The 19,937-nt window shown below is 39.5% G+C and overlaps 1 protein-coding gene across 1 annotated transcript in view; it reads right to left on the bottom strand.

Annotated features, from left to right (window-relative positions):
* The window catches only part of NC2alpha (negative cofactor 2 alpha), a 172,359-nt gene that overhangs the window by 140,448 nt on the left and 11,974 nt on the right, over positions 1 to 19,937 (bottom strand). Inside the window, exon 2 of the mRNA XM_090370856.1 lies at positions 11,781 to 11,853. Coding sequence (XP_090226982.1) covers positions 11,781 to 11,853 — 73 coding nt within the window. The remainder of the gene's footprint in view (positions 1 to 11,780; positions 11,854 to 19,937) is intronic.

Raw genomic sequence — 19,937 nt, 5'->3', positions numbered from 1 at the left:
GCGCGATGCAAGGAAATCAGGCGTCAACTCAGCATTGTTATGGGCCTATATGAGAGCTTGAAGGACAGGGTGGATGCCCACGAAGGATTGCAAGTGAGGGGCCCATCAAGCTCTCAGCTGCCCACACCAATGCCAGAGCTTGCACTTGGTCATCGCGCAACACAGCGGCAGCCCCCAAGGCAGAATGCGCTGGTCCCAAAGGAACTAGTAGTTGTTGGTGACTCTATTGTCAGGGAAACGGGAAACATGCTTTGTAAAAAGGATAGGTGGAACAGGACCAGGGTATGTCTGCCAGGGTCAAAGGTTGATGATGTTGTAGAGCTGATATCATCTTTTAAGGGCACAAAAGGTGATATAGTTGTACACGTTGGCACTAATGATATTAAGAGTAGGAGACCGTGGGAATTACTTAACAAGTACAGGTCACTGATGAAAAAAAGCCGTGAATTAGGGTTGAATTTGAAATTGTCTGCAATTCTGCCCAGACACGATAGGAGGGAGTATATGATGAGAGCCCTGTCGATCAATTCGGCCCTGGAAAGATTGTGCAGGGCTCAAGGGGTAGAATTTTTTTCAGCCTGGTCTGTACTTGTTAACAGGAGAGACTGCTTCTACAGGGATGGGATACACTTAAATAGAAAGGGTGCAAGAATGTTTGCTGATGCTATCAAGGCAGTGTTAGGAGGGTCGGAAAACTGCTAGATTGGGGGGATACAAGGACTAATAGATTAACAGTAGCCACTGGCAGAGGAGAAAGTGATTCTTGCACTGCTTCTATTGGAATGAGCAGCAGCCTGGAAAATAAGATGCAGGATATTTCAGAGACTGCTGGGAATCATTGGGGTACAAGTAAACACATGGGTTGTGTTAGGGTGGCTAAGAGGAAGAGCAGGTGCATGTATACTTGCGTGTACACCAATGCTAGGAGTCTAGTAAATAAATTTGATGAATTTGAGGTATTGCTCAAAACATTAAAGGCAGATATTGTTGGGATTTCAGAGACGTGGTGTCACACAGATATAAGGAATGCAGAACTGGAATTTGGGGAGTACAATGTCTACAGAAAGGATAGACAGGATAGGAAGGGAGGAGGGGTTATGCTATTAGTTAAGAAACACATAAAATCCAAGGAAGTGAAGCCAGTCGACATTGCTGGATAGTGCAGTGTCGAGTCAGTTTGGTGTGACATAAGCATTGGGAGATCAAAATTGAGAGTAGGAGTGTGCTATAGGCCTAATGACGCTGATGAGTATAATAAGAAACTGTACAGAGAAATACAGTGGGCCAGTAAATCAGAGAGTCTTATTATGGGGGATTTTAATTTCCCAGATATTGACTGGAATTTGGGGGCTGGTCACTCACACACTAGGCTTTTGTGGATTTATTGGATGATTGTTTTCTACATCAGCATGTTCGGGAGGCAACTAGAGGGAGTAATACTCTTGATTTGATTATCAGTAGTGATTCTTCATGCATTAAGAATCTACAGATAAATGGACCACTAGGTGGCAGTGATCACAGTGTTCTGAAGTGGGATTTACTCAAAGAGGTAACTACCATTAGGGGTAAAGGGAAGGGGTATTGCTTTCATAAAGGTGACTACGGTGGACTGAGACAGTATTTAAATTCTATACAGTGGGATCAACTGATGATGTTACCAACAGCAAATTCAAAATGGGAAGCATTCAAAGAACTTATCTTGGAAGCTACTAGGCTTTACATACCAACTAAGAAATATTGTTCAAGGTTTAGGCCTAAATGGATGTCAGATGAACTAATGAGGCATACGGCAGAGAAGAAAAATGCATGGGATACATACAAATTAACATGTGACACAGAAGCCTATGATAGATACAAGTTGATCTGTAACCAAGTTACAAAGGAGGTTAGGCAGGCGAAGGCAGATTACGAGAAATCCTTGGCAAAGGATGTGAAGAAAAACAGCAAAGAGTTCTTTACTTATGTAAACTCTAGAAGGAAGGGGATGAATCAGATTGGTCCACTTGATATCGATGGGTCAACTGTTGATGATCCTGCTCAGGTAGCTAACAAACTAAATGAATATTTTGCATCGACATTCACATATGAGGAGTTATTCAGCGAGGGGAATGCCAGAGGTGTATTCAACTCTGGCAGTAAGCTAGAGAATCTTGTAATAACTGAGAGTAAAGTGGAGGAGAAATTGTTGAAGATAAACACAAGAAAGGCACCTGGGGTGGATGGAATCTATCCAGTTATATTAAAGGAGGCAGCAATGGAAGTAAGCAAACCCTTAGCCATAATTATGAGAGCTTCCTTGGACTCAGGGGAGATACCCATGGACTGGAGTTGTGCAAATGTGACCCCAATTCACAAAGGAGGATCAAAGGCTGACACAAGTAATTATAGACCTGTGAGTTTAACTTCTGTTCCCGGAAAATTAATGGAGGCACTGGTTAAAGAAGCACTGCAGGATCATCTAGACAAGACTTCAGTTATAGCTGAGACACAGCATGGTTTTGTTAAGGGGAAGTCTTGCCTGACCAATTTGATTGGATACTATGATGCAGTCACAAAAGAACTGCATGCAGGGAATAACTTTGATATTATATACTTGAATCTTAGAAAGGCTTTTGATACTGTTGCACATGGAAGACTGCTGCACAAATTGGAGCAGTGTGGAATTTGAGGCAAATTGCCGCTATGAATAAAGGGGTGGTTGAGGGGGAGAAGACAGAGAGTGGTAATCAATGGACACTGCTCATCGTGGACTAATGTTATTAGTGGAGTCCCTCAGGGTTCAGTATTGGGTCCTTTATTGTTTTCTGTATTTATAAATGATATTGATGATGGTATATCAAGCTTAATGTCCAAGTTTGCAGACGATACGAAGGTTGGCAGGGTTGTCAAGGACACTACTGACACTATGCTGCTGCAACAGGATCTGGAAAAGTTGAGCAGATGGGCTGAGAGGTGGCAAATGAAGTTTAACATTGCCAAATGTAAAGTACTACATATGGGAAACAGCAACCCCAGAGCAACGTATCAACTCTGTGGTACTACACTGACAGTGGTAGAGAATGAAAGGGACCTGGGGGTGGTTGTGCAGGCAGATATGAAGTTCTCTGAGCAGTGCAGACGGGCTGCAAGAGTAGCTCATGGTGTATTGTCAATGATATATAGGAATTTTCATAGCATGGATAAGGAGGTGATTATTCCCTTGTATAAGGCAATGTTCAGGCCTCACCTAGAGTACTGTATACAGGCCTGAAGACCTCATTTCAAGAAGGATGTAGAGCTGCTAGAACGAGTACAGAGAAGGGCAACAAGATTAGTGAATGAAACAAGGGGATGCTCTTACGAAGAAAGGCTTAAGTTTTGCGAATTACAGTGTCTGGAGACTAGGCAGCAGCGAGGTGATCTGATAGAGGTGTACAAAGCTTTGAATGGTTTGAGCATGCTCAATGCTGATGGGATTCTTCCTCTTGCTCAGAATAATCACCTGAGAGGGCATAAATTCAAATTGAGGAAAGACAGATATAGGATAGATGTGCGGAAATTGGCCTTTAGCCAGCGGGTGGTTGGTAGCTGGAACAGACTTCCATCCCTTGTCGTGGAAGTTGATAGCCTAAATAAGTTTAAGGCTCGGCTGGACAGGTATTTCGAACGAACAGAGGGGTGAAGTGGAAGTGGTTATTTTTTATTTATTTATTTTACTTTAATTTTTTTGGCTGATGCTGCATAAGCTTGCTTTCTTGCATCAAATGCCTCTACTAATGCTAATGCTAATGGAATTTTTGAAATTTTGTAAAAATCAAAATTTAAAAAAACAAAAAAAAATCCATAAAAAATGTAAATAAAACCTTTTGTTACTTTTTTTCCCCTTTGATGCAATAGTGTCTTCTACATGTATTTATATATCACTTGATTCAATTTTATCAACTTCTGGATATAAATTCCAGAGAAATTCTTCAATTTCAATTGTCAAAATTAGACAACTGAGGAAGTATGATTCCCTCCTCCTCCAAATTTCAAAGTTATTTTTTTGGTGCCATCTATCATAAACTTGTCTACAATTAGTTTTAAACACAGAAAAGAGACGGCAGTACATACTTAAGAAATTAAATTTTAAGACAATTCATATATTCATGGATATGTTGTTTAAAGTGACTTTCAAAATGAAGTTCCACATACATACTCCCTGGAGACTACGCATGAAAAACATATCTATGGATGTGTATGTTTTTTGCTCCAACATAGAGCTGCTATCAGAAGCAGAGAAAAAGACACTGCAGTGCCTGTGCACAGTCATTAAGAATTAGACTGCATATAATCTCACAATAGGAATCATCATCTTTAATAATAACATGATACACCTTGTAGCACCCAATCATGGCTACGTAATGCAATTAGCATTAGTAGATGCATACAATGCAAGAAAGCAAGCTTATGCAGCATCAGCCAAAAAAAAAAAAAAAAAAAAAAAAAAACCCTCCCATTTCACCCCTCCATTCATTCCAAATGCCTGTCCAGCACAGCCTTAAATTTATTTAGTCTATTAGCTTCCACAACAAAAGATGGAAGCCTGATCCACCAATCAACTACTCACTGGCTAAAGGCAAATTTCCGCACATCTATTCTACAAATATCTTTCCCAATTTGAAACTGTGCTCCCTCGGGTTCTTAGACTGAGCAAGAATCCCAACAGCATTCAGCTTGCTCAACCCATACATCTCAATCAGATCACCTCGCAGGTGCCTAGTCTCCAGTCACTGCAATTTGCAGAACTTAAGCCTCTCTTGATAAGAGGATTCCTTCATTACCCTCACCAATCTTGTTGCCCTTTTTTGTACATGCTCAAGCAAATCTACATCCTTCCTAAAATGAGGCCTCCAGACCTGTACGCAGTACTCAAGGCGTAACTTGACCATTGCCTTATACAGAGGGACAATCACCTCCTTTTCCCTGCTAGCAAAATTCCTGTATATCATTGACAAGACTCAATGACCTGCCCTGGCAGCCCGTCTACACTGCTCAGCGAACTTCATATTTGACTGCACAATTACCCCCAGGTATTTTTCACTTTCCACTTCCCTGAGTGTAGTACCACACAGTTGGTACGTTTCTCTTCAGTTATTGCTACCCATATGCAGTACTTTGCATTTGTCAATGTTAAACTTCAGTTGCTATTTCTCAGCCCATTTTCCCAACTTATCTAGATCCAGTTAGAGTAGCATACTGTCTTTACTGTCATTAACAACCCTGCCAACCTTTCTATCATCAGCAAACTTAGATATTAAATCTGATATACCTTCATCAATATCATTAATAAACATACAAAACAACAATGGGCCCAACACCAAACTCTGGGGAATTCCACTAATAACATTTGTCCACGAAGAGCGGTCTCCATTGATTACCACTCTCTGTCGTCTCCCACTCAAACATCCCTTTATCCATTGTAGCAACTTACTCTTAATGCCATACCTCTCCAATTTCTACAGCAGTCTTGCATGTACAACAGTATCAAAAGCTTTCCTGAAATTCAAGTATATGATATCAAAATTATTTTTGGCATTCAGTTCCTTTGTGACCACATCATAGTATCCAATTGAATTTGTCAGACAAGACCTGCCTTTAACAAACCCATGCTGCGTTTTAACATTACTGCAGTCTTGTCTAGATGATCCTGCAATGCTTCTTTAACCGGTGATTCCATTATTTTCCCCGGAACACAAGTTAAACTAACAGGTCTGTAATTACCTGTCTCCCTTTGATCCTCCTTTGTGGATTGGGGTCACATTTGCACATCTCCAGTACATGGGTACCTCCCCTGAGTCCGAGGAAGCTCTTGTAATTATGGCTAAGGGTTTGCTTACTTTCTTTGCTGCCTCCTTTAATATAACTGGATAGATTCCATCCACCCCAGGTGCCTTTCTTATATTTATCTTCAACAATTTCTCCTCCACTTTACTCTCAGTCATTACAATATTATCTAGCTTACTGCCATAGTTTAGTTACACCTCTGGCATTCCCCTCCCTGAATAACTCCTCATGTGTGAATGTAGATGCAAACTATTAATTTAGTTTGTTAGCTACCTGAGCAGGATCATCAACAGTTGAATCATCGATATCAAGTGGACCAATCTGATCCATCCCCTTCCTTCTAGAGTTTACATAAGTAAAGAACTCTTTGCTGTTATTCTTTGCATCCTTTGCCAAAGATTTCTCGTAATCTGCCTTTGCCTGCCTAACCTCCTTGGTGACTTGGTTACAGACCAGCTTATATCTATCATAGGCTTCTGTGTCACCTGTTAATTTATATGTATCCCATGCATTTTTCTTCTCTGCCACATGTCTAATTAGTTCATCTGACATACACTTAGGCCTAAACATTGAACAGTATTTCTTTGTTGGAATGAAAAGCCTAGTAGCCTCCAAAATAAGTCCCTGAAGGCTTCCCATTTAGAATGCAATGTTGGTAACATCATCAGTTGATCCCAGTGTACAGAATTTAAAAACTGTCTGAGACCCCTGTAGTCACCTTTAAGAAAGCAAGTGCCCTTCCTTTAACCCTTGTTGGTAGTTAAATATTTAAATAAATCCCACATCAGTACACTGTGATCACTGCCACCTAGTGCTTCCATCATCTGCAAATTCCGATGTAAACTTCTCTTATTATTTTACAAATATTGCAAATTCTTAATGCATGAATAATCTGATTATCAGCACAAGGGTATTACTCCCTCTGGTTGCCTCTCGAACATGTTGCTGTAGAAAACAGTCATCGAATAAATCCACAAAAGTCTTGCTAGTGTGCGAGAGACCAACCCACAAGTTCCAGTCAATATCTGGAAAGTTAAAATCTCCCATTATAAGATATTCTGATTTATTGGCCAATTCTATTTCTCTGCCCAATTGCTCATTATACTCATCAGATTCATTAGGCCTATAACACACACCTACTCTCATTTTTCCTTTTCCTACAGATTCATTAAGAAAAGATACAGCAATTTTGAATCCCTATTTTTTTGAGATACAGCACTGGCACTGGTGAATTTGGTGTCATTAAATATGCAAGACATGGGAGTTTATTATTCAAGTAAACACATATTCAAAATGTGAACCCTGTCCATCGAAGACAATTCACAGACACAACTGAAGTTTGCCACAGATGCAGCCAGTGTTCCTTCAGAGATACCCTCCGCAGAAGCTGTGATTTCACCTTTCAATTTTTGAAGAGCATGTGGATTATTTCTATAGACTGTCCTCCAATAGCATGTCTCATTTTCTATCACAGAACCACACTGTTTAAATTTCTTCTTAAACTAACCTCAAAATTATTGATCCTTCTTACCTTTCCTGTAACCAACTCTCACTAAAATTTTATTTGGCAATGAAATAAAACTTCCAGTTTGATAAAACCTTTTCACACAAAAAAAATGCTGCTGAGTAGCATACTCCATCTTGCTTACAGAATTTTGCTGCTAGGGGATGTCACTCATCAGTAAAAAAATTCCCACATCTTACATGTTTAATGATATTAAATCATCAATGCCAGCCCAATGCATCCAAAAATACAAGCATTCAAAACTTTTTAACTATTTTTTTGATGACTTACATCCAGCCATTTGCAAATCATTTCAACAACAGAAGAAATACTGCATGGGAATCCTGTAGTTGGTATAAAAATGGCTAAGTGTGACTTTGTGTGAATCAGCTTAACAATCACAGGCCAATACTGTGCAATAGGAGTCTATGAGCATATCGCATAATAATACAAAATGTAAATAACTTCTGTCCAACTTCTTTTAAAATTTACTGCATAAGGCATTAATTACTTCCATGAAGAAATGTATGAAGCACCCACAATCATTCCCATGGTGGTCAGAGGAGCTCACCAGTCTTTGCAACTCCTCTTTCGGTGCAATCTCTGGGTTCAGAGATCGCCGATCACTTTTTTGAACGCCTTTCTATTTTCAGCCCGTCTGACAAGCTCTTCACACCCCAGTCTGGTCAGCCCATCTCTTGATGTTATATATCCATCCATCCATGAGATTTTCTTTTGGCCAACTTTTCTCTTCCCTTCCATCTTCCCCTCCAGACTCACCTGAAATAACTCGTACTTTCTTCCTCTCGTGATATGTCCCAGGTATTTTACCTTCTGTCTTTTCACAATGCTCCTCAGTTGCCGATTATGTCCTATAATTAAGGCAACTACCTTAAACAAGCAAAAAAAGACCACCTAGTGCTAGTAGTGATACAACATAAGGAAAGGTTTGGTGCAGTATGACGTGAATACATTAACAAGATCTATGACATTACACAAAGTGCCTGGTGATCCCCAGTTAAGATCAAAGGCAACAGGAACCTGTGGGGTCTTGTATATAAACTTTTCTGTAACAAAACTGAGTCAACAGACATCATCAATTCCATGCAATTTAAAGGCTCCCAAGAAACCGCATCCTGGAAAGACACCAGAAACAGAATCCTTAATGATCTTATCTATCCAGACAACCTACAAAACCATCAGCGCCAAGAACACATGCTACCACACATCACATACAGAACAGCCCTCCACTGAGGAAGAGGCAGAAGCAGCTATTATTATATCAAGAATGCAAAGCCCTTGTCTGCATTTTGCAGAGGGGGAGTCAGTCAAATGCCTAAGGTCCATCGCTCCTACCTAATTCAGCTCTTTAAATAGTCTCAATGAAGACATATTCTCTTTGCACTGGAAATATGCAAAATCTAAAGTTAATTCCTAAAGACCCAACCTTCTTCACATTGGCACTGCATAAGCCTATCACCACACTGCCTTGCTATCAATATTTGGAAAGGTGTTTGAAAGGGTGCGTCTATCTAGATTCCAACCTGCATATGAAAGTAAGGGCCTTGCTGTCTCCACTTCAATTTAGTTTCAGACCAGTGTGCTCTATCTATCTATTTATACATGCCTTGCAAAAGACCTTTTCCAGATAATAAATGAGTCAAGTACTTCTTATGTCTTGGCTCTCTTTACTGATTTTAAGAAAGCATTTGGCAGTGTGTGATGGCCAAGCAACCTACACTGAGACAGGGTACCTGGCTGCTCCTCCAACATCTATAAATGCCTCCCACTATATTTCTGCTACAGAAGGATCACCATCAAAACAAAATTTCTTAGTATCACCCACCAATTTGCTAGGGGCTGCTCCAGTGATTCTACCCTGAGGCCAGCTGTATGGAATATGATACTGGATGACTAGCTCCTGCAGGACTTTCTCCATACCACACATCTGACAATTATGGAAGACCCTACTTGCACACCCATTGAGACAAGAGCAGCCACTGTTCTAAAAACACTCACAGTATGGGCAGAAGATAACAAATTGGAAATATTTACTGATAAAAGCAGGACTCTACCCTGAAAGGATGGCTTGCCAACAACTGATCATCCAGCAGGGAGGCCAAACCTTCAAGAACCAGCACCTCAGTCAAATATCTTGAAATTGTCCTGGACTTTTCTAACACACTTGAAATATATTAAGAGGCCAAAAGTTATATAACAGTGCTTTCTCATTTTAACACTAAAGACTGGGGTCTCAAAACTAGGCCCTTCATCTTCTCTACTTGGTGGCATTTGTACAAATTGTTGCATGTGGCACTGCCATATGTGACCCATGGCTGGCTATCATCAGAACTAGGACCTTAATTCTGCAAATACAATGTTTGATGCTGTTAAAACTGGCAAACATGCAGAACTACCTCAGCAGCTACATTACAGGTTTTAACAGGGTATCTTTCCCTGGATCTTCACACAGTTTACTTGGCCTTTCCTATGCCACTAAGAAGAACATGGAAGCAGAATTCCTTGGCATAAGAACAACTGTCAACTCAGACTCTAATATGGAAATGAATATGGCAAGGACTAGTCACTGGCAAACCCACTGGGATGAGTCCACCAAGAGCATCACCACACAAACACTTTCTATCCAGCATTTCCTACATCAATAAACAGCATTCTGTCTGGTTTCCTCCTAATGCCCACATAATGGTCCTACTAAAAACACAAGGGTCATTTAAAAAATGCCTTAAAGATCTTGGGTTCATTAATGATGTTCACTGTATGTGCAATGAAGTAGAAGATTGACACCATATCTTGCAACATATATTTGGATTTCCAAAACCAACTATTATTGGAACTCAACTTAAACCCAGAAAGTAAACTGATTGAAACAAGAGAAGCCTTTCTTGTACTTTGCTGGTATGCCTCCACTGTCTTTCAGAGATGGTTGCACTACCTCTCCACATCCAATCCTACTGTGTTAGTTGTCTGACAGCTAACACTCTTACTGTGAGATCCAATCCTACTGTGAGAACATCTGGAAAAACCATGACATCTCAAACTACATCTGTTTCTACTATACCCAACTCCAATACTAACCAAAATTTATTAACCATCAAGCTGTACATCTCCCTTCCCTTGCTCTTTTACATCATCTTGCCTACTTTTAACTGCTGAGCAGGACCCTTGTGGCTTTTGATGGCCAACTCAACAGTCACCTTCTGCCTGCTGCACCACTCCAAATTTTATCAGATGCCACTCATTCCAACTAATACCTAATTTCTTCAAGATAAAAATGATCATCAGCTTCACAGCCCTACAGATTACTTCCTTCAACAGACACCTTCACTCATGCTTTCGTACTTCATCTGTCCCAACCCACCCCACCCTACCTCCTTTAAGTTCTCGCCATACTGCATTTAGCAACCTTTTCCAACCTTTTTCTTTGCTTTGGGAGAGTGCCTTTCACTCTGCCACCCTCCTATGTCTTTTCTATCTTCTTTTATGTCTATAGCTCATTCACTTGGCCACCTTCACTCTCACTACAACAAGAGGGGTAGGCAGCCTGGCAAATTTTCCCCTACTGTCCCTGGTCTGGCTCCCCATGCCAGTGGATAGATGCTGAGAGGCTCCTTCCTGGTAGTTGAGCCTCCCAGTAACTAGGTGGCCAGATGAACAACATAAAAAACATGCTATACACAATACCTAACACAACTCACATAATTATCATCTGGCCTTAGCAGTGATGCTTTCGTCATAACAATAAAATATGCAATTTGATGGAAAACCATGGAAACTGCTTAACATAGAATACAAATCCGTGTGCCTCAATGATTTTTTCACTTTGACGTCACGTCTTCAAGCCATATCCTTCTCTAGGGATACCCCATACTGCACCAGGCTTCCTCCCTCTTCTTTTTTGCCTGGGAGGTACCTTCCTCTCTGCTGCCTCCATTGCTTTCCCCTATCTTTGTCTTTTCTTCATACTTCTTCTGTCTGTTAGCTATTCCCATTCTCGCTTTTTTTTCAAGAAGGAGGACAACTCATGAGTCATTCCTCTACTGTCCCTGATACAGCTCCCCATACCATGGATGGATGCCGGGAGGTCTGTCCTGGTGATCATGCCTCCTGGTAACTAAGTGTTCAGTTGACCAACACTAATCACATAACCCACACTGACTGGTTTTGCAAAGTTGTGCAGCATCACAGGGTACTTAAAGTGCCATGGGAAAACCACAGAAACTGCCTAACAAACACACTATATCCACTAAAAATGAAAATAACTCTAATTTTCTATGAGACAATAAGAAGGAAAAGCTTAACTGTTTTTGGAATAATGAGTACAAATAGCACAGGTGACAGAAGTACAAGACAGCACAGTTTATAAAAAACCTTTGCAATTTACAACTATTATAAAAATTTACAGAAAGTATTCACAGAAACATAAAGAACAGACAACCTAATGCAAGGATACATATTATTACTGGCACTGCAGCAGCAACCTTCCCAACTTCTTCATCAGTCTGCATTATTTTTTTTATTCGTGCCTGCAAGGAAGGACAAACTGTGTATTATTTATTTTGGTGATTGTAAACCACTTTATATTAAATGGTGTGCTATTATAAACATTCATTTAAAATACTGAAAAAATAAATATTCATATATATAAAATGAAGGGAAAATGATGCATTGGCTTTTACTAAGATAGAAAAAAATACTTTGAATTTAAAAAAATCAGAAAAACATTACATGAGCCATGTCAAGTAAGCAAAACCCAACCATTTACACTTCACAAATGCCACTGCATTCTTAACTTAAGCACTATATTAAAAAAATATATACAAAAAAAATTGCAGAAACAAGAAAAAAAAAAAAAAGGTTATATGGAAGCACCATAAAGGAAATGTGAAGATTCTAAATATTTATTCTGGATATTCTTCTACAAACTGTCACATGAAAATCTAAATACTAACAGTTGTTGTTGTTATTTGGTTTTTTAGGAGCATTAGAAACATTAAAAGGCCATATTGCTCTGGAGATATGCGGTGGTCATTCCCTGACCTTTCCACATCCTCTATTTGGTGGTCACGGGCTCGAACCCCAGTCTAATCAAGAAGCATGTGCTACGCACTGCTGCTCCTGCCCACCTGGCTATGGAGGCGCCAAATACTGACAGAGTTAGCAACTGAACTTCAGTAAAATCCAGTCATACTGCAGCAACCAAAACCTCTTGTGCTACCTTCATGCTGGTGGGACTGTTACTAACTCTGAATATACCCTAAACATGAAGGTTCTAAAGTACCGTATACTTTAACCCTAGATAGTATGAACCAGAGCTGTAATGCTCAATACGTTCTATGTTGATATCAATAATTGTAAAATAATAAGACAAGTTTACCTCAATATAGTACGTAGAATACTTCCGTATGTTACTCTCCAGAAATTAAAACAGAAAAATCGAAAAACTTACATTACAGTAACCAATAGTTTAAAAAATAATTAAAAATCAATTTAACACAATAAAACTCAATTTAACACAATTAAAAATCAATTTAACACAAATAAAAATAAGAAAATTAATTAGAAGAATTTAATGAAAAAAATTGCAAAATGATTTTCCTTCCTGAAGCTGACACCGCTTTTCGACCATATGTTGCTATCACAGGAATGAAAATTACCGAATAGGGGTGAGTATGAAACTTAAATATAGATTATTTGTCTTCGCACATGCACGTAAAAGCCGACGAATCGAAGATGAGATATGATCGATGAACATTAACAGAATTTTCATATAATTTAATTTCTACGGTTTCTGCAATTAATAGTCACGTATAATTATGTTGAACACTAAGTAAACACGAAAAATTACCGACTGGGGGTGAATAATGGCCTTATTAAATAAAAAAGTATGTTTTTTGTTAACGGCGTGAAAGGCTAATTCTGAAACTGCTGAATGAGAAGCACGAACTGAGGCCGCATGTTGATTAACACGAATATTCAAAGGAAAACGCGTAGAACCCCTGATAATCTAATATCTGTAGAAATATTGAACAATTGCTCAGTCCTTTCCTCGTTCGCAACACAAATTAATGATCTGGTATATAATATTTCTTGAGGTGATTGTGATTCGTCTTATCAAAATGACGCCTCTTCTGAATGGAATCAAGAAGCCTGAGAGAGAGGTTTTGGGGGCACCACACCAGACATGGGAACAATATTCCATGGTAGGACAGATTTGCAATTTATACAGAGTGAGCAGCTGTTTGGAAGAAAGTAAAGCCGAGAGTGAAAGAGAAAACAAAGTTTTTTTGATGCAGAGGAAGCAATATTTGTAATGTGCTTGTGCCAAGAGAGATTAGAAAACAGGGTAATCCCCAAAAGAGATATACCATTTTGCTTAGAAATCGGAGTGTCACCAAAGATAAGCATAGGAGCAGAAGAATCCTTTTTGCGAGATATAAGACATAAACTGAGTTTTAAAAGGATTGAAATGAACTAAGTTGTATTTGCCTCACTGAAGAATTATCTGGAGATCGGCATTTAAGGAATTGGCAGCGGATATTCGAGAAGTTGAAGCTGATTGAGCAGTGCAAGGTTTCTCAAAATGGAAAGTGGAATGAAATGTGTTATCATCGGCAAAACTATGGATAGGATTTCCAGTCAATGGAAGAAGATCATTAATATACACGAGGAAAAGAATGGAGGAAAGAACTGAAACTTAGGGGACATCGACATTAGTGGAAAAGTTAGAAGACAGAGAGCCAGCTACCATCACCCTCAGTGAGCGATCAGAGAGAAAACTGGATAACCAATTACAAAAAACAGTTGGCAAACCATAAGATGGAAGCATGTTTAGAAGACCTTTATGCCAAACACGATCGAAAGACTTTGAGATGTCGAGAGCAACTACTTGTGTTTCCCTGAACCTTTCCATTGAATTACTCCATAAATGGGTAACATAAGCAAGAATATCACCAGTGGATCGACACTAACGGAATCCATACTGGCAATCGTTGATCGGATGGAAGGTTTCTAGGTAGTTTAAGAGTTAGTGGTTAATTGAATTCTCCATTACTTTAGAAAGAGTAGAAGTAATTGCAATGAGACGATAATTGGATGGAAGGGACTTGTCACCCTTTTTAGGAACTGGCTGGATATGAGCAAATTTCCAAGCAAAAGGAAAAACACCTTTGGAATAAGAAAGTGAAAAAAGGCGGCAAAGAATAGGAGTAAGTTCAGGAGCACAGGTTTTGAGAAGGAGTGGAGAAATACATTCAGGTCCTGGAGCTTTCCGAGCATCGAGATTCGTCAAAATCCTTCTGACATCCTTTTGACGGAAGACCACAGGAGGCATTGAAAAATGGGATGCTAGCAGGTCAACTTTATCCTTGGCTGAAGTGACAACAGAACCATCTGTAGACAGAGGAGGGAGCAGAGGTTTTGACAGAGGTGGGAGCAGAGATGGGCAAAAGTTGCGGCCAATGGCTATGGCAAGAGACCAGAATGCTCGGCTACCATTAGGGCAAGAAGCAAGTTTTCTACTCTTAGACTGTTCAAAATCTAGTTTGGACTGATTAGTGACTGCTTTACAATTGTTGCAAGCTTTGGTGTAGCCAGAAAATGAAACTGAAAAATTGGAAACAAGCCAATTAGGATATGCAACATTTTGCTCTTGAACAGCATTAGCACATTTATTGGAAAAGCAAGGTTTATTTTTTTATTTTTTGATTTGGTAGTTGTTGGCGCATCGGCTTCTGTGGCCATATTGCACCTCCCAAGGTTTTTGCAGTGCTTTGATCCAAGCCCGAGACGGGAATCGAACCCGCGACCTTTGGGTTGCCGGGCAGGTACTTTAACCACTCGGCTAGCCCGGTCGGCATCAAGGTTTAGATAAATTACAAGATTTTAAAGTGGAGTGTGGAATAAAGGATTCCATGCCTACAAGCATAATTTCACTGACACGATCTGAGAAAACGTTGACATCAGAAGTTTTTAAACAGTAATCCGACCAAGGATTACTGTTTAAAAACTTCCGACGGCTTCTGTGGCCATATTGCATCTCCCAAGGTTTTTGCAGTGCTTTGATCCAAGCCTGAGACGGGAATCGAACCCGCGACCTTTGGGTTGCCGGGCAGGTACTTTAACCACTCGGCTAGCCCGGTCGGCATCAAGGTTTAGATAAAGGACAAGATTTTAAAGTGGAGTGTGAAATAAAAGATTCCATGCCTACAAGCATAATTTCACTGACACGATCTGAGAAAACGTTGACATCAGAAGTTTTTAAACAGTAATCCGACCAAGGAAAAGAAGAAAAGAAATCTCGCAGGTCATCCCATTTTGCATTCTTGTAATGCCAAACAATACAAGGTTGGGAATAGCCATGAGATAAAGCCTCCATTAGAGAAGAGACAATTACCAAGTTGTGATCTGAGGTACCTAAAGGACCACTCACTTCAACCATGTACTTAGAAGAGTTGTTTGTGAAAAAAAGATCAAGCATGTTGGCTGTATGGTTAGGATTATCTAGTATTCTTGTAGGTAAATGAACAATCTGTGCAAGGTCATTAGAAATTGCAAAAGCCTCAGCATCTCGACCAACTGGGTTGGTGTAACTAGAAAACGGAAGCCAGGGGAAGTTGTAAACATTAAAATCACCAAGGAAAATTACCTCATTGATAGGAGTGGAGTAAGTCAAGTTACAAAGAGAGGAAGTCAAAGATCTCCAAGTGATTAGTGGAGTTGGGAGATCGGTAGAGACAACAGATGTATTTGTAGAAGACCGAAAAGAGGAGATTCCAAATTACCAAGTCTCTGACAGGGAATATCAGAACGGACATATCCACAATTACCACCTTTGTGGCAAAAGGAATCATACAGCAAATAATTTGGGCAACTGAGATGAGCAGTAGTTGAATCAACCAATAACTGAGATTCTGTCAGAAAAAGTACATGGGGTTTGGAAGACTGCAAGTGGAAATGGACATTGTTGAGATCAGAATTGAGACCACGTATATTTGTGAAATGAATTAGGAAGTGTTTGGGAGGTTTAGATCTTTTTGCAGATAAGCTTACTCTATTAGTTTGACAATTCATGGTGTATTCAATAGTAAGAAAAAGTGGGTGGGACATGCTGTATGAAGTAATGAAATTTTTGGATATGGCATATTCATGGGAAGAATGTACCCAGATCCTTGGCATAACGTGGCCTCGACAATGCCTCCCACATACACACTACTTGGACTCCCTCCAGTCACTATCTGGCAGAGTAGAGGTAGCAACATTATACACTAGCTGATCCAGAAGCCTCCTAAAGAGTTACCAATAGGTTTGATCCAGTGTACTAACTAGCGACTGGCCTGCAAACACCATTTTAGAGCTGTACCCTCGAAATGTAAGGAATATTGGATCTCGCCACGATGTTCATCATAACCATAAAAGTCATCAATCATACTGCTTGATGGAAGAGATGGGGAAGGGTTGAAGGGAACTCAGCTCTGGAGACTAAACATCGGTTCCACCACTTCAAGCCTCCAATAAGCAAAGTGATGGTATTTCACCGGTTGATGAGAGTCATCTATCACCTAGTACTGCCTGGTAACACAGAGGGGCGGCATTCCTCCATGTGGTGTGGGCACCACACCTCGACCCCTGTTTACGTTGGCTCACACCTGAGTGGTCACCCACCGTGTGCTTGTGCATGGAGATTATACCCAGGATTACTAATAGTCCCACCATCGTGAAGGTGCAAGGAGAGGATTTGGCTGTCACAAACCGTCCGGACTTTGCCGAAATTGGGTCCACTTGACTTGAGTGTCACCCGAATATCAGTTCTATCAGTGTTTTAGACTCCCAGGTAGCAAGTACAGCTTGTCTGGCATATCTGAGAGAATGTCTCTGACAACCTCAAGGACCAAGTTACTATTAAAAAAAAAAATTCCAACAACCCTCACATAAATAATGAAACAAAATTTGTCCTTTTGCGGTGTGATGGAACACAAGAATCGACGGGACACACTAATTCAAACTAAACATTTGGTCGCTTTTTTTTATTTATTTTGAGCAGTAAGTGTGAAGACAGTGGGGGTTGCAAGATAATAGGTACAGTAATCTCCCAATTACAACTTATAACGCCGGTTCTCTTTGCTTATTTATGACTTGCAAAATATCTGTTTATACCTCTTCCAGTTATTACTTGAATTTTATGATTTCTGTTTTTATTTTTTTTTTATTTGGAGTCTTGAAGTGTAAGGTTAATCCAAACCCAGTAAATCGAGAGTCTGCTATACTTTATTATTACCGTATTTAATGTTGATAATGTCTTACTTTGTGTTTAATTTATCAATTAAACTTTATTATATGTATGTACAAGAAAAACCCATTTTATATGGGGACAGCACGTATTCGCTTATATCCGCGGTTTCAGCCACCCACGGTAGGTCTTGGAACGTATCCCCCGCTGATACAGGGGTCTTACTGTATACAGTCGAACCTCTCTTTAACCATCTTCCATGTTGTGAATTTTTCTATGCAGCAAACCTTTTTGATTTCCCCTTGGTCATAACATTGAAAATAGTTTCTGTATAATGAAAAAAATTTCCATATAACGAACTGATTTCATTATATGGAAATTTTTATGGAACTAGTAGAAAGCACAAATTAAGATCTAAAAGGATTAAGAATTAATCCCTTTAACTTTTAAGAGCTAAAGCTACAACTTAGTGGTGTCCATAAAACCCTGCAGAAAAAAACTGGTCAACTACAGCGCAGGATAGGAAAAGATGGAAGGTTTTGGGAGAGGCCTTTGCCCAGCAGTGGGTCAGCAATGGCTAAAAAAAAGTAAAACCTATACACTACTGTACCGAGAAATCGTGTTGGTCAACTGCTATCTATGTGTCCACAGCCATTGGCAAAGATTAAGACATATTCCTGAAGCGAACAATTGGTTCTGGTCAACCTGTTTTCTACTGTTCTCTAATAGGATTATTAGAGAATTAGTACTTTATTAGAAATTAATCTGTTGTTTTGAAGAAATAAGTCATCCACACTTTCACTAAATTTCACCTGTCTCTGTTTACATGGTAGATACAAGTGCTCCCTAAATCAGTTTTGTTTTAGGTGATGTGCAAACAAGTAACCTTACAGTGTCTAAGAGGAAATCCTTGAGCGTAGTGCGAAAAAGTGGAAGTGCTTAATGTAGACTGGGACATAAAAAATAAAAATAAATAAATTGCTTTAAAATTTGGTATTCCTGCCAGTAGTGTGTTAATGATTCTGAAATACATTCAGTAGTGTGTTAACCAATCTGTGTTTCGATTTTCAAACTTGGGGAAACCGGACCCAGTCAGAAACGTGTGAAATTATGCCTGTGTGAAGATGTAGATGAAGCAGTTTTTAAGTGGATGAAGTTGATTCAAGGCCAAAACGTGCCAATATCAGGGACATTAATAAAAGAAAAGACTATGAAGTACACATCTTTTCTGGGGCATAAAACATTCCAAGCCAGTTCTGGTCGGATGGACAAATTTAAAGAGTTCCATGACTTATTCGAAAAAGTTATTTCTGATGAAAGTAGAGTTGCAATCGAAGAAGAAGACTATACCAATCGGAAAGAAACAGTTTTAAAAAAAATTATGGAAGACTACGAGCCCAAAGACATTCAACGTTGATGAAACATATTTATTTTTTAAATGTTTGCCGAACAAGACACTGACTTTTAATGGTGATAAATGTGCAGATGGTAAAAATAGTAAGGAGAGAATCACACTCTTGGTTGGTGCAAATTATGCTGGTAATGAAAACTGAAGATTTTGTTAATAGGCAAAAGTAAACAACCCTGATGTTTCAAAGGAGTAAAGCCGTTAGAGTTGAACTACAACTATAACAAAAAATCTTGGATGACAAATGAAAATTTTTTAGAAATGTGGATTTTAAATTAAATTAATTTAAATTTCGATAGAAAGATGATGAAGGAAAACAGAAAAATCGCATTGATTGTCGACAACTGCCCTGCCCACTTTCACTCGATAATTTTGAAACTTACAAGTGTGAAGCTTGTTTTCTTCCCTCCAAATACCTCATCTAAACTGCAGCCAAGGATTTGAAAATCTACTACCGAAGGCACACACTGAAAAAAATTATACTGAGAATAGAAACCAACTAACCAATTCTGTTATAGATTTGCAGTTGTGCATATCAGAATTGGGGAAAGTGTGGAGTCAAGATGTGATGGAAACAACAATTGTTTTTCAAAAGTAGTTTGCCAAAACACCAATTAAAAGTGATGAGAGGGATGAACTACTACACGACATTGTGTAATCTTGGGAAGAGTTCCAAACAAGGTTCAACCAGTGGAGAAATCGTTCTTGACGAATTTTTAGTTGATAATGGTGTCGTAGTAGCTGAATATTCAAGTGACCCCAACATTTTGGAGCATATTTAAAGAACTGTTATTTTTTTTGTTATTTGGTTTTTTTAGGAGCATTAGCAACTAAGGCCATATTGCTCCGGGATATGCAGTGGTCATTCCCTGACCTTTCCGCATCCTCTGTATTTGGTGGTGACGGGCTCGAACCCCGGTCTAATCAAGAAGCGTGTGCTACGCACTGCTGCTCCTTCCCACCTGGCTACAGAG

The sequence above is a fragment of the Mastigoproctus giganteus genome, chromosome 3 (assembly GCF_048544385.1).
Source record: "Mastigoproctus giganteus isolate SK-2022 chromosome 3, ASM4854438v1, whole genome shotgun sequence".
In the NCBI taxonomy this organism is placed as follows: domain Eukaryota; kingdom Metazoa; phylum Arthropoda; class Arachnida; order Uropygi; family Thelyphonidae; genus Mastigoproctus; species Mastigoproctus giganteus.
Note: the sequence above shows the minus strand (reverse complement) of the source record. Positions and strands in the feature narration are given on the sequence as shown.